This window comes from Phyllostomus discolor, chromosome 3 (genome assembly GCF_004126475.2).
Source record: "Phyllostomus discolor isolate MPI-MPIP mPhyDis1 chromosome 3, mPhyDis1.pri.v3, whole genome shotgun sequence".
Classification (NCBI taxonomy): domain Eukaryota; kingdom Metazoa; phylum Chordata; class Mammalia; order Chiroptera; family Phyllostomidae; genus Phyllostomus; species Phyllostomus discolor.
Window position 1 is genome coordinate 39112085 of NC_040905.2, and position 15101 is coordinate 39127185.

The 15101-nt window shown below is 34.1% G+C and overlaps 1 protein-coding gene across 1 annotated transcript in view; it reads left to right on the forward strand.

The window, feature by feature from the left end:
* Positions 1 to 15101, forward strand: part of CWC27 (CWC27 spliceosome associated cyclophilin) — a 171724-nt gene that overhangs the window by 4182 nt on the left and 152441 nt on the right. Inside the window, exons 2-7 of the mRNA XM_028528674.2 lie at positions 2686 to 2782; positions 7646 to 7758; positions 9948 to 10091; positions 11710 to 11808; positions 12453 to 12556; positions 14388 to 14457. Of these exons, the coding sequence (XP_028384475.1) occupies positions 2686 to 2782; positions 7646 to 7758; positions 9948 to 10091; positions 11710 to 11808; positions 12453 to 12556; positions 14388 to 14457 (627 nt within the window). The remainder of the gene's footprint in view (positions 1 to 2685; positions 2783 to 7645; positions 7759 to 9947; positions 10092 to 11709; positions 11809 to 12452; positions 12557 to 14387; positions 14458 to 15101) is intronic.

The window sequence follows — 15101 nt, forward strand, 5'->3', positions numbered from 1 at the left end:
CACCTAAGCCACATATTGTATGATTCCATTTGTATGTAACGTTCGGTAGGCACATCCATAGGGACGGGAAGTCGATTCATGGTTACCATGGGATAGGAGTAGGAGGAAACGGGGAGTGACTGCTAATGGGCACAGGGCTTCTTTTGGGGGTGATGAAATGTTCTGGAAATAGATGATGGTGGTGGTTGCAGAACTGTGACTTGAACTGAACTGAATTATACTAAAAACTGCTTTAAATGGGTGAATTGTTTGGCATGTGAGTTATAGCTCAATAAAGCTATTATAAATAAATGGTTTCATTGTATCATTAGGAAAGAAAATTAATTACATTAAGAATTATTTTTAAAAAGTGTTGTTTTGTAATCCTTTACTTTTTTTATTTTGTGTTACGCCTTTATAATATAATACTAGAATAATATAGTACTACGTGTATTTAAATATACATGTTTTGGGTATGTGTGCTCCAAATCCTGACCTCCCTCCCACCCACCTTTTCTTTTTTGCTAATAGCGATGCACACTCATAAAAACCCTGGAGATCACTGCTTTAGAATTGCAAGGAAGAGAAGACATGTCTAGGTTCCCTTTAACAATCTTTATTTCAAGCTTATGAGGGCATAATGAAGTAAGACAAGACATTGTGTTTTTAGGTGTACTGTACTTTTAAGATTGGATGTATGTCAGACCTCATGGAAAATCAGGTGTTACACAGTCTGAGGTAGAGGGAGTTAGCCCCTCAGAATCCCAAATATATCCTTCTCAGGAGAGTGAGAATCCAGTTGGGTTGGCTTGTCACCATGTGTAAGAGATATGGATTATCACTTTGGGGCATTGTTTCATGCCAAACCTAGTTAGAAGACCTTGCTTATGTCCAGCCAGTATGTGATTGCTTTTGGTTTAGGCACTGTTCTCTACTTAAATCAGTTCAGACCAAGGTAACTGGGGATTTCTTTTTAGACTTGTGGCAGGCCCTTGAGCTTGATGGACTATTTTTTCCTGTATGGCGAGGAGTTCATTGAGAACTTGGTGGAGGCAGTATGGTGGTTTAGAAGCATGGGCTTCGCAGCCAGACAGCCTTGGGCTTCAGTGGCTCACTGTGAGACCTTGCATATAGTACTTTCTCTGACTCTCTGTTTCTTTAGAAGTAGAATGGGAGTAATGGTACCTACCATGTAGGTGAAGATTAAAATAGATAAGACTTGTAGTGTTTGCCACAGAAGCTGACACATGGAAAGCACTCAACAAATGTTCCCTTCTTTTTGTAGAGGAAGTGTAATGGATTCATTGAGAAAATTATGCGCGTTTGCATTTCTAGCTCTTTTATATTTCTTTAAGGGTTCAGGAATCCATTTTAAAAGCTCCTATAATATACATATTTCCACCTCCTCCAACCCCTTGCTTATTGAAGAATAGTTATAAAAGAACAATGGAGCTATAAAAGCCCAAAATATACAACAAACTCATCAATGTTATATAAATTATGGCAATATAATCCGGGCTTCTGAAACACAAATTGAAAGGCAATTGACCAAAAGTGCACTGGATGAGGAGGGAGCAGAGAGAAGTGCTATTCCTGCTTTGCTATTAACAGGCTCCCAGACTCTGGGCAGTTTGTCAATTCTTCGGGGCACCTGTGTAGTAGGTTCGGGAGGGGGCGCTTAACTGCAAAAACTTTGTCTAAATTAGATAAAGGAGTTTTGGAAAATAAAAAGTATCAAAATAATTATCTTGATACTGACTTCCCAGGAGAATCAGTCTCATGTTTTAAAACACATAGTCACACTGCATACTTTTTATTTGCAAGAACATTCTAAAATGATGGTGACGGTCACAATTGACCACTGATCAATGATTGATACTGCTCTACCTCAGTATGTTGTGGGGGAAAGAGTGATCCTAGAGAAATTGAAGCCCCACTGTGCCATAATGTTCAAATTCAGAGTCGAACATTCTTTTTGGTTATTTCTGGTTATTAATAGGACGTTATAGGCTGTTTCCTCCCATGGGTTCAGTAGGAGTTCTGGCTATTGAAAGATGGCTGGTTGCGCTAGGGCGTAACTGACTTTATGAGCAGGTGGGAGGTAGGCTATCAAAGGATCCCGTTGACTATAGATGGTGATTTCCATTATAATAATATACAAGCCAGAATTAGATTAAGACTATTCCTTCATAAATTAGGAATGGCATGATTTTTAATGAGAAAGTGGAGTGTTTATATGTGAAAGTGTAATTGTAAAATTGTCTTATAGTGTCACAATTTCATATGTTCATTGTTCTTTAATTTCTCAATTTGCTACACCAGTTTTATTGGAAGTTCTATAAAAAAAGTCTTAATTAAAATAAGTTTAAATTATTGATTGTTTAATGAATGTGTTTTTTCCTGTGATTAAACGAGGTGTATACTGTTTTTTCTTAAATCCTAAATTATAAAATAATTTAAATTAAAAAATAATAAAAATTGTAAATCTTAAATTATTTCTGAAAATGGTATTTGAAAGCTATAATGTACAGTGACTTGTATGAATAGCTGAAATTTTTTTAGTATAACAACAAAAGCCAAGAAAAGCTTCTAATTTTTATTTTAAAATTGAAGACTCATTAGTGAATGCTACAAGTTGACAGGCCATTCAACTGATTATCAAGCAAAAGGATGATCTGATATAATGAAGTTATATTCTTTCTACAGGTTTTATTGAAAACTACAGCTGGAGATATTGATATAGAGTTGTGGTCAAAAGAAGCTCCTAAAGCTTGCAGAAATTTCATTCAGCTTTGTTTAGAAGGTAATCATAATTCTTGGGTTTCATTCTGTATGGGAAACTTTGCTACTTTAAAAATAAGCTGCAGTGTATTCATCTACAACGTTGAAGACTGATGTTAAATAGTGGTAATGAACAAGAGGAGTTGATATGAGTGATGTGGTGTTGAGCCATGTGTCAGGAAAGGGAGAGAGGAGATAAAAAATTTCCCCCCAAAATAAGTCTATGTATCTTTAACAGAGAAATAAATGTACTATTTGACCAAATGATAACTTCGATCCTTTGTGGTCTCCTTGATTATTTTCCAGTTCTTTCTATTTTCCTCTAAACAGCATTTTGAGTCAAAAGCAAGATGTGAAAGAGAATTCAAAAGTATCCAATAGTAGAGTAGAGTACAGGAGAGTTCTCTCAATAGATAATTAGACTAAGGTAGTTATTCGGGAAGATTTAAGGAACACATATACCCAGACCCTGCCCCTAAAGAAAAAAGATGTCTGCAAAGGCCATTATTAATAATTGCTATGGCAGGCAGGAAGGAAATTGAGTCAGACAGGTAGTTGAGTCAGAGAAGCCTTAAATAACTGTCAACAGAGTTAAGAAACAGAGTAGACACAGAAAAGTCAGACTCGTTTCTGGAAAGGAGTTTTGAGGAATCAAAAGCTCAAATTTTACAGTAGAAGAGTGGAAGTACAAAAACATTAGAAAGAATGAATGGTAAGTTACAGTCCGTGACCAGGTGAATGGAAGAAACAGAAGACATCTGGATCTAATATGACAATGAAGAAGAAATACATTTCTTAAGTTAGGTGAAGGTGAGACTTATTATAACAATAAGAAACTAGTCCCCTTTTCCTAAGAAGACAAGAAGAAAATAAGAAAGAAAAACAATAAGAAAAATAAGCAGAGCAATTCTCTTAATAGAATAGTTGAGAGATAAAAATACCGTTGCATAGGACAACAAGGGGTCCAGGCAGAGTGATTTAAGCCGATACACTCCTAAATGAGTAAAGCCAAGGTTTAAAAAAACGTAATTCAGAGAACCCCGTTTTACTTCTCTGGCTCTATGATTTATTTGTATTAAGCGTTTCTTAACAATAATAATATTCCTAGATCTTGTGACATTCACAGCAGTATTTGCTTGAAAACATGGTTCCATAATTAAAAGGTAAATGAATAAAAACGAGGAAGTGGGAGCGCAGCCTCAGATAGGGCTGTCAACTAAAACAGTATTCAGTTAAAGGGAAGTCCTGAGTTTTTTGCTTTTCGGTTTTATTGAGGGATAGTTGATAAAATTGTATCTATTTAGTTATACAACACAATTTTTTAAAGGTGTACAATGTGATGACTTAATATACATGTACACTGTGGAATGATTACCACAATCAAGTTTCGTAACATATCCATCACCTCATGTGTATTTATTCCTGTGTGTACTTACTTCTGTGTACTTGGGCAGAAATATAATCAATCAAAATATATGATGATACACATTGATTATACAGCCACAAATAAAAACTAGAACGACTAATACCGGAACAACTAAAACTAGAACAGCCAGTTTGGAACTTCTACAATAAGGAAGATATATATATATATAAGGAAGGTATATATAATTTTCTGTTTTCAATAGTGAAGAAAATTCTGGAGGATATTATAAACATGCATAATGAAATAAACACCCCTTTCTTTAAAATACTCACAGGAATGATACATGCAATTTAAAAAGAAAGCATTGTTGCGAGTGGCAAAATCTATTATATAGCACATAGTAATCTATAAAACTATTGTAAATGCATAATTCAACAGTGATTTAATAATAAATTTCAAAGAAATGGAAAACTATAAATGCATAGTTCAACAGTGATTATTAGTAAATCACAAGGAAGTAAAAATAGTGGGTATGAAAATTTGAAATTCTAGCTATGATAATAAACAAAATTATAGTGTAGAGAAGTATAGAAAATCCCTAGTCAATATACATAGTATTATAATAATTTTATTCACCCAAGAAGACTGTAAGTAGGGGGGAAAAGCTTAAAGTAAAAATCTAACATCACTGAAAGAATAAGAAATAGGAGAAAAGAAGCCGTGACTGGTGAGGCTCAGTTCCTTGGGTGTTGTTCTGTAAAGCAAGAGGTCACTAGTTTGATTCACGGTCAGGGCACATGCCTGGGTAGCAGGTTCAGTCTGTGTTAATTGGGCGCATGCAGGCAACTGTCTGATGTTTCTCACATGGATGTTTCTCTCCCTCCTTTCCCCTCTCTCTAAAATAAATAAATAAAATCTTTACCAAAAAAAGACATAGGAGAAAAGTATATTTAACTTTAAAAATTGAAAGCACAAGTAATTAAAGACCTTTTAAGTCCCTCTTCCTTTACATCTAATAGATTTCTGAGTCTTATCCAACTTCCTAGAGAATTTGTGAATCTGTTCACTTCAAGAATGTTTTGACTTGACTCTTAGAACAAAAGTGGTTTCCCTCCCTCCATCTCTCTCTCATCTTTTGGCATCCCATCCATTCTCTATTCTGGAAGTTTGAGTGATCTTTTGATAAAGCAGATATGATCATGTGCTCAAAAAATGTTGATTGACGGCATACTATGGGCCTAAGGGATTATTTTCATTCTCTGATATAGACTAGAGTATGTTTTACATTCAGATTTGAATAGGAATTTGTAGAATTTAAGTAAAAATATTCAAGTTTGACACTATATTTGTGTTGAACTTGAAAATTAATAGGTTGCCTCTCCATTATCTAATCTTCAGAACAACTCTGTGAGTTAATTTATATTTTTAGTTGTTTTTTTTTTTTAAGATTTTATTTATTTATTTTTAGAAAGGGAAGGGAGGGAGAAAGAGAGAGAGAGAGAAACATCAATGTGTGGTTGCTGGGGGCCATGGCCTGCAACCCAGGCATGTGCCCTGACTGGGAATCAAACCTGCGACACTTTGGTTCACAGCTCGTGCTCAATCCAGCCAGCTCTATATTTTTAGTTTTATAATGAGAAAATTACATGTACAGCATGGTGGCTATAGTTAATACTGTATTGCATATTTGCAAGTTGCTAAGAGAGTAGCTCTGAAAAGTTCTCATCACAAGAAAAAAATTACAATCCTGGTGACAGATGTTAACTAGACGTTGTCACTCATGATTATTTCACAATATTGAATGTGTCCAATCATTATGTTGTACACCCAAAAGTCATGTATTGTTATATGTCACTTATATCTCAATAAAAAATTGAATTTAAGATTACCTAATAAAACTCAGACCTCCTTACCTCTACATACAGTGTTAATCCAAGTAAATGGTTACCTAGGGATATAGGAGAGATACTTTCACACCTCTTGGTTTTTACAGTGTGTGTTTGTAACTCAGGAGAACTTGTCTGCCCTGGGGAGCTCTTGTGATTATACCCCAACAGTTCCTCACTGGGAGAAGGGATTGAAAAAAATCCGTGGCTCTTCCTTTCTACTTCTTCCAGTCCATCCTATGTACGGGATAAAGTTGTTAGATTACAGAATAATTTTTTTTGAAAAATGGATTTTATAATCCACCTTTGTTTTACAAACAAATAATTATGAGGGTGCCTGCAAGTACTGCATTGTAGTGCTTTCTGAATTATGATAAACTGGAGTCATGTTTTGAACCTCATGGTGTCACAAAGTACCTGTTTAATGGGTACTTCGTGAATTAGCTCAGCAATTGTATCAGTACAGTTTTTCCTGTGACTGTGCCACTTTACAACCCACTACCAAGGAGGAGGATTCCAGTTTCTCCACTTCCTCACTGTCTATTTTTTTTTTTGACTGATAGCCATCTTAGTGGGTGTGAAGTAGTCTTTCATTGTAGTTTTGATATGCGTTTCCCTCATGACTAAAGATGCTGGAAAATCTTTTCTTATGCGTATTAGTCCTTGTTGCTACTTATTAGTATTAACTCTCTGATTCAGTCAAACCCTAATGCTTGCCCTTCCACCCTCAGCAGAATCTGTGCTCATGCTTTCCCTCGTGGACCTGCCCTGATTCTGCTGTTCCCTGCTTCTCTCTCTGTGAAGCCTCCCTAATGATGCTAGCTTCCAGACAGTAACTATTAGGAGATCATATGCGATCCCCTTGTATGTCTGTGGCTTCCAAATAATTTATCTATATAAAATATAAATAATTTCAATCATTTAGCAAACTTACTGAGAGTTTGATTTGACTTAATTATATGTTGTGTTGATTCTTTATTTATTGAAAATTTCTCAGGGAGGGGGCAGTGCACTGATGATGCTAGACCTATTGTCAGTGAGTTATTTTGATATATTTGGGGTTTCTGTATTGTTTGTGGAAGTTAATTTTCTATGGGGAGAAGAGGAAAGATTAGGAAATGAGGCATTTGTCTCCACTAGGGTTCTCGATCTTTGCACTGTTGACATTTTGGGCCAGTAATTCTTTGTTGTGGTGACTCTCCTGCACTTTGTAGGGTTTTTACTAGTGTTCCTGGCCTCTGCCCACTGGGTGCCAGTAGCGTCTCTCCTGTGTGACAACCATGTACTTCTGGATATTGACAAATAGCTCCTAGGGAACAAAAGTGTTTCCCTCTGCCCCCAGTTGAGACCACTGATATGTACCAAAACTCTAATTTTTATTTTGAAAATTGTAATCCAGAATTTGAGAAAATCCTTAAAATAAGTAAAACAAACAAACAACAAAAACAACCACCACCATGGTTTCTGTAGAAAATGTGGTGTTTTGAGAAGATATTTTATAATGAGTAGGGAAGAAAAAGTTTTGGTTTAGGAACCTATTTAACATTTGGGGGGGGGGGAATCTTATGACGCTAGTTGTATTTACTCTGGTATAGATACACTTTGTTTTAGACTTTGATAATTTTTTTTTCAGCATATTACGACAAGACCGTTTTTCATAGAGTAGTGCCTGGTTTTATAGTCCAAGGGGGAGATCCTACTGGCACAGGAACTGGTGGAGAGTCTATCTATGGAGCCCCATTCAAGGTGAGACCTAATTCCTCATCGTTATTCATTTGCAAGTCAGCTTGGGTTATTTGATTGAAAATGACTGTGCCCCACAAAAAGAAAATACATTTCACATTAGTGCCCCAAATCAGGTGTCTATCACATATTTAAAATTATGCAGGTATAAGAATAGCACTTACCCTATCAAGCATTCTTTCTAAATTGTCTTATCATAAACTTTTATGCTAGATTGAATTCAGGTAGAGATAAAAGTGAGTAAAAAATTAAGGACTATATAACGTATTTCCTGATATCTGCCTGTATCTGATCTCTGCAACTCGTAAATGCAAAACATTTTTAGAACGTTGCATATGCCATTCCATTTTAAAACATTTTATTTAATACTGTATGAACTTTGTGTTAACCTGCTTGGACCTCTGTAGCAGACTACGTCTGACTGGGTGGCCTAAACAACAGGAATTTACTTCCTGCTATTCTGGAGGCTAAGAAGTCCAAGATCAAGATGCTGGCATTCAGTTCCCAGTGAAGGTTCTCTTCCTGGTTTGCAGATGGCTGTCTTATCGCCATGTTTTCACATGGTCAAGGGGGAGAGCTCTGGTGTCTCTTCACCTTCTTCTAAGGACACCGGCCCTGTTGGATTAGGGCTTTGCTCTTATGACCACATTTAACCCATATCAACTTCTTACAGGCCTTATCTCAAATATAGTCACATCGGCGGTTACAGCTTCAAAATATGAATTTGAGGGAAGTACAATTTAGTGCATAATAGAGTTAAGTCTAAATTTTACACCATAGATAGACCTCTGTTGCACAAAATGCACACCAGAATAGGAAATCACAAGGGAAAAAGAAGCAGCAACATAAAATTGTGAGAGAAAAAGTGTGAATATTAATAAGTCAGTAATTTGTACATTGCCAACATGGATCTTAAAAAGAAAAGAGTTAATGTCATTCTTAAGAATAACAGTGGGTTCAACTAAAAGCTAAAAGTTGGATTATTTATCAGTCTGATGGTACCACCATCATGTTTTTTGAATGAGTAAACCTTAGCAGTTCTTAAAATATGGGAGTTTCTTTTAAAGATTTTATGTTTATACTAATGGGACAGAGTTTCCTTTAATGTTTGACTGGGTCACTATCTGATTCTTGAGAAAAATAGTTGAACTGTTTGCTTTAATTTCCTGATGATAATGTCTTTAGAAAATGTGGAGTGGTTATAAAAGTGTCTCAGATGTTTATATTTTACCAGATTGAGATGTCTTACGATTTTAGAGCCTCAATCTAGTAGGAATCATTCCTTTATTCTCTTATTTGGTATAAGAGAATAGATCTTTTTGATAATTTATTTCTGAATTGAGATGTTTGCTAATCATGTTCAAGAAATAACTTATTTTGGTCAGTTTTCCAATTAGGTCATTTTTAATACAGTATACATAGTTATCCTTTGAGTTCAAATCTCTTGAAAATTATTAATTGAGGGAAAATAACTAACTTCCTTTCTGAAAAGCATTGATTATATAACATTGCTGTAGTATAAATGAGTCTAGTATCAGGCCTGGATAGAAATTCCATTAACTAAAAAACTAATGTATGTGTTATGTAGTCTGACCATAGCAAGAAAACCACCTTAAACAGGCTTGCTACTGGCCTTTTAAAAAATGGCACATGCGACCATTGCCAGTTCAGAAAAAATTCAACTTAGTACTCTAAAAAGCACAGTAAAGCACATAACATAACCATAGTAGATTTGTTGAGTTAAAAAAAGAAGAAAGTAGTTGTTTCCTGACTTTCAGAATGGGATGAGGAGGGGCAATAGTTGCAGACTGTGCAGTGATTCAAAGGTAGTTTTCTTGGGGAAAAAAATAGAGGTTCTATAAGCTTAGATGACTTTGATGGATGGCAAAAATTGGGGAATAGCTCTTAGAAATCTATTCCCTTTTAAGTACCCTTTCTCTATGTAAGTAGGCAGCTTTCCGTGAAATAGGCTAAATTTGTAGCTGAGCATATTTAGAACATACAGGCTACTGAAGTCAAATTTAATAGCATTGAAGGAATAGTAAACATTGGATTTGATTATATTTGAAAAACAGTTAAATAAAACTTCAGCATATTTATTAGAAGCTGTATGGGGCCCATGCAGATTAGCTGAATATGAAGGGCCTTCTAACTGAGGTCATTCACTAAATCTTTTCTCTTTCATGCTTCAGGATGAATTCCACTCACGGTTGCGTTTTAATCGGAGAGGACTGGTTGCCATGGCAAATGCTGGTCCTCATGATAATGGCAGCCAGTTTTTCTTTACCCTGGGTCGAGCAGATGAACTTAACAATAAGCACACCATCTTTGGAAAGGTTTGTGTTCATCTTCTTAGGCTTCTATGATATATATGGTCAACTTATCTAAGAGCTGCCTTCACAAATTATTCCCTAGAATATTTATTTACCTTCAAATATGCTGGAATAGATCCCGGTTATAATGAACTGTGAGGGACCACCTGAATATTTTTGTTTATTTCCAATAAGGCATTGGTTATGACTTTAAATATTTCTTTTTTCTAAAATCACACTAACTGTATCAGCTACTATGTCACTCAGCTCATACTGTTTTTATGTTTTTAGAAAGATACCAAGGTAATAAAATTTGATGGTACAAAGTTTATTTTGCTAATGATAAATTCCCTTAAGTTTAAAGTGAAAGTTATGTTAACATTAAAACTGTTTGCTTGAAATATTACTTTCAGTAATATCTATTTAATCCTGCACACAATCAGCATTATAGCAGGGAATGTCATTTGCATAGAATTTTTAACAGTTTTCTGTAGAAAGAGTTTCTGAAGGTTCTTTTCTTACTCTTCTCCCTTCTCATAAATACTGCATCCCTGTGTTTTGTCTGAGGCACGTTAGACGTCATTAGTGTATCAGCTCCCTCTGCTGGTTCGGTACGAATTGTTTCCCAGGTCCTAGGCAAAGCTGGATTTTGTGATGATGAAAAAACAAACAGCACAAATGTAAAGTTAGTATTATTTTAAAACTTTTGAGAAATGTTGAATAAAAAGAGTCAGCTAAAAAGCATGCAGTAAAATATTATTGTTTAATACTAGCAACGTGAGTTAAGAAATATGCATTGGCATAGCTGAGCCACTCTGACACGGGTTGTTGGACGTTCGTAGGTTTTATTTCCTATTACTTAAAATAATCAAAGTTATGATCAAATGAGTTTTAGGTTGGCATTCTGCACCATTGTTTATAGTTGATGTTATATGACTTATGTATCAGAGATAAAGTAGAGCATAATGGTTAGCATTCTGAAAGGCTGTCGCTTTCAGCTCTAGAACTTCTTTGAACCTCAGTTTTTTATCTGGAGAAGGAAGATGATGATAGTACCTACTTCTAGGATGTTTGTGAGGATTAAATGAGGTAATATCTGCAAAGTACTTACCCCATTGTTATTATTTGCTTGTTCTACCCTACTCTGAAGTCTACATTTATTTATGATGTTTGAATGAAAAGTTATCATTCAGTAAGAGACTATTTGGCATTATATTTTAGTTTTTCTTTTTTCTTTTCTTTCTTTTTTTTATTGATTTGAGAGAGAGAAAGAGAGAAACATTGATTTGTTGTTCCACCCATCCATGCACCCGTTGGTTGATTCTTTTTTGTGTTTTGACCCAGGATTGACCCCAACCTTGGCATATTGGGACTGTGCTCTAACCAACTGAGCTACCTGGCCAGGGCTATATTTTAATTTTTAATAAAAGGTGATATTAAGTATATATTTGAAATTTCCCAAACATTTTACTGAGGGGTAGAATTTCATGTATGCTATTTCCTCTTAAGATGAAGTTGCTTTATTTGCATTAATTAATTAATGCATATGCTCTTATATAACAATATGAAGTATTTTCGAAGTGTTCCCTCATTTAAAAGAATGAATGTAATAATTTGCTAAATTTTTATTTTAATTTGGTAGGTTACGGGGGACACAATATATAACATGCTGCGACTGGCAGAAGTAGACACCGATGATGAAGAAAGACCACTTAATCCACACAGAATAAAAAGTTGTGAGGTAGGAGCATGACTCGTATAAGATAAAGCACTTAAATTGTCATTTAAGAGAAATTGATTATTACTGTTTTTAAACTATCAGGTGAAGGCTTTATACTAAATTAAGTCACAACTCAGATTTTATCTCTGTAATTTAGGCACAGTTTCTGATTAAGAAGTTTGTTTTTTAATTAAAGGTTTTGAATTCTAAGATAAAACTTTAGCTGATAATCCAATGAATGAAAAGCTTAATTCAGAATGGAAAGCTAGAGGCATTAGGTTTATTTAACCCAGTGAAGTGACTTCCTCAGTAAGTCAAAAGTGACCCTTCATAGTGGAAGCCATTGGGGGTGGTCTTGAAGAACATTTGATTTGGAGTCAAAACACCTGATTTTGTCCCTGTTATTATCTATAAAATTTTCTTAGATATTTTTTCCTTTTGTAAAATAGGGATAAAGTGTCCTTTACTTAATAGCGTGTGGGGTTATATGATAACCCAGTGAGCCCACGGAAGTGTGAGCTGTTGACATGGTGTCCGTTTCGCTGCACTGGTGGTGGCTGTGTGAGCAAACCACACAGACACTGACGCCACCTCCGTTAAAGACTGGTGTTCATTTTTTTGAAGTTAAAAATGGAATAATGTTTCCAACATATTTCTTTTCACAGGTTTTGTTTAATCCTTTTGATGACATCATTCCAAGAGAAATAAAAAAGCCAAAAAAAGAGAAACCGGAGGAGAAAGTGAAGGAATTGAAACCCAAAGGCACAAAGTAATGACAGTAGTAAGATTTTCCTTCAGCTTGAAATGCAACACTGATTCGTATAGTTTGCTTAATTTCCTTTTGTAAAAGTTGTTTGCTAGTGAGAGGGCGGCCGGTTTGGACCAGGGAGATAGCTGAATTATGAATGTGTGTGTTTTTTTCTAAGTGAGCATTTTTTGTGTCCAAATACAGTATACAACCTAAACTTAAGCTAAGTATTGTCTCAGATGTCCATATAAAATTTGTGTTAATATAAATAGATAGGGTTACTATAGTAATTATTTATATAAATGAGTTCTTGAGAATTTTTTGTTTTTTACTTGATTTTTCAATTAATATATGCTCAGCATAAGGAGCTTGGAAAGTAAGCTATGAAGGATATAACTGAATGTTCACATAACTTTTCATTCTTTTTTTGGTGCTATTAAATTAATCTTATAACTATTTTTAAACAGGACACTGTTTCTGTATCTGAATTATTTTCTTAGGATAGTTTTCAAAACGTAGAAATTTCTTTTTATAATAAGTTCTAGGATTTTATGAATGGTATTTATATTATTTGTTTTATTAAAATAGATGTCAGAGAGTTAGATTTCAGTTCATTCAGTTCATTCTACAATTTATTGAATTGTAGAATCTATATTAGGGATTTAATGTACTTAAAGTATTAGATTCAGATAGTTCTAAGTATAATCCTGCCTAAGAAGCAAAGTTTATTAACCTTTTTGGCCTTTAGTTCCCCCATCTAATAAAATGGAGATTAAAATAAATAAAATACATGGTTGTCATGAAGATTAAATGAGAATTTAATTTTAAAAATTAAATTTGAAAATGCCCAGTAGTATAGTATTCAATACATAATCATTTTTTTCCTTGATACCCACCAATGTAAGTAAGTTAAGTTGCTTTTATAAACTCTCAGATATGAAGCAGACATTTTAATAAACAGTTGATGTCTTGTGGCAAAGTAACTTCATATATATATCTATATATTTGATTTCTTTTTACATTTTGATTCATTTATTTTGAGTAATTTATCTTTTAGTGAAAGGTCACTCTATGTTCAAATACAGTATTTTATTTCTATAATTTATCTTGACAACAAATCTAAAAGTTGGGTGTTTTTATTTTTGTTTTCAATTCATAATAAATATATTAGGGATGATATGGTAGTCATTGATTGCATCTAGGCTTTGAAATAAAAATTCTTCTTTTGTTGTCATATCTTTTATTTTTCCAATATTTGAGGAAAACTCTTAGTCATGTATTATTGATCGTCCTGGGGATATCTTTGGTTTGAAGGCTTAAAGAAGACACTTAGTTTTTCTCTCCCCATGGGCTACTTTTTTAAATTAAGTTTATTGCTTATTTTGCTTATTTTTTTACTTAATAATTTTACTTTACTAGTTTTAAAATATTAAACCATATTTTAGAAGACATCAGACTAATTGCCTCCCATTTGTAGTGTAATATATTAGTTTTTTAGAAGTCTTCATTTTGCTAACCAGTTTTGATAAATATAAAAAGCTTAATTATTTCTGTCATACCTGACTTAGTTATTTAATGGTAGTGCTCAGAATGGATTTTTAGCCATTAGTTTAGTCTAACATAGGAAACATCTGTGGTGTAAGGCCAAAACCGTAACACTATGTCGAAAACATGGATCCTTAGTGTATTTCTACTGAATACTAAGTAATATTGCCTATTGTTAAATGGTTAGAATGTGTTTCTTCTTGTAAGTTCTAGTCTGTTTTTTGAAAATAGCATATTTATGTTTTATTTAACTTTTTCTTGCTGATTTTCTTTTATTCTGTTTTCCTTTCTTCCTCTTTTTAATTAGAAATTTTAGTTTACTTTCATTTGGAGAGGAAGCTGAGGAAGAAGAGGAAGAAGTAAATCGAGTCAGTCAGGTAAAACTTGAATTTGCCCTTTGTTCTGAATTATAAAAGAAATTAGGGTTTATCTCTTATTCGTGTTTGTCTCTCCGCTGTACACAGCACAGCACATTTCACGTGGTGTACATTCAGGAAATGTTCATTGTATTAATTTGTAAAATGATTTATGGTCAGTAATATTTGTAACTTCCGAGAACATATGCCCTCTTAAAATTGTAGTGATTTTTTAAGACCTGAATTTTTTTAATAGTCAGAACTAAAGTTAAAGAACTTTATGTTTCAGATTTTAATTACTATTTGTCTTTGCTAGGTGATGATGATGATGATGATTATAATAAACAGTGATAGACCAAAGCTCTTATATTCATTTTAATATTCATATATACTTATTCATTTCATTAATTCTCATCACAGCCCTTTAAGATAGGTATTATTTTCCTTACTTTACCCATGAATAAATTAAGGTATAGATAGGTTGTAATTTGCTTAGAGTCACAGAACCAATAAGGTAACTAGAACTGGAATTTGAAACTACATCAATCTCACTATAAAATCCTTGTCTTTGGATTATACATTGCTTCCTGGCCTTTTACCCCACCAGTGCTTCCCGTAGACCTTCAAGTGTGGTTTTGCTCAGTATCACTTTCAGCACAGTGCTT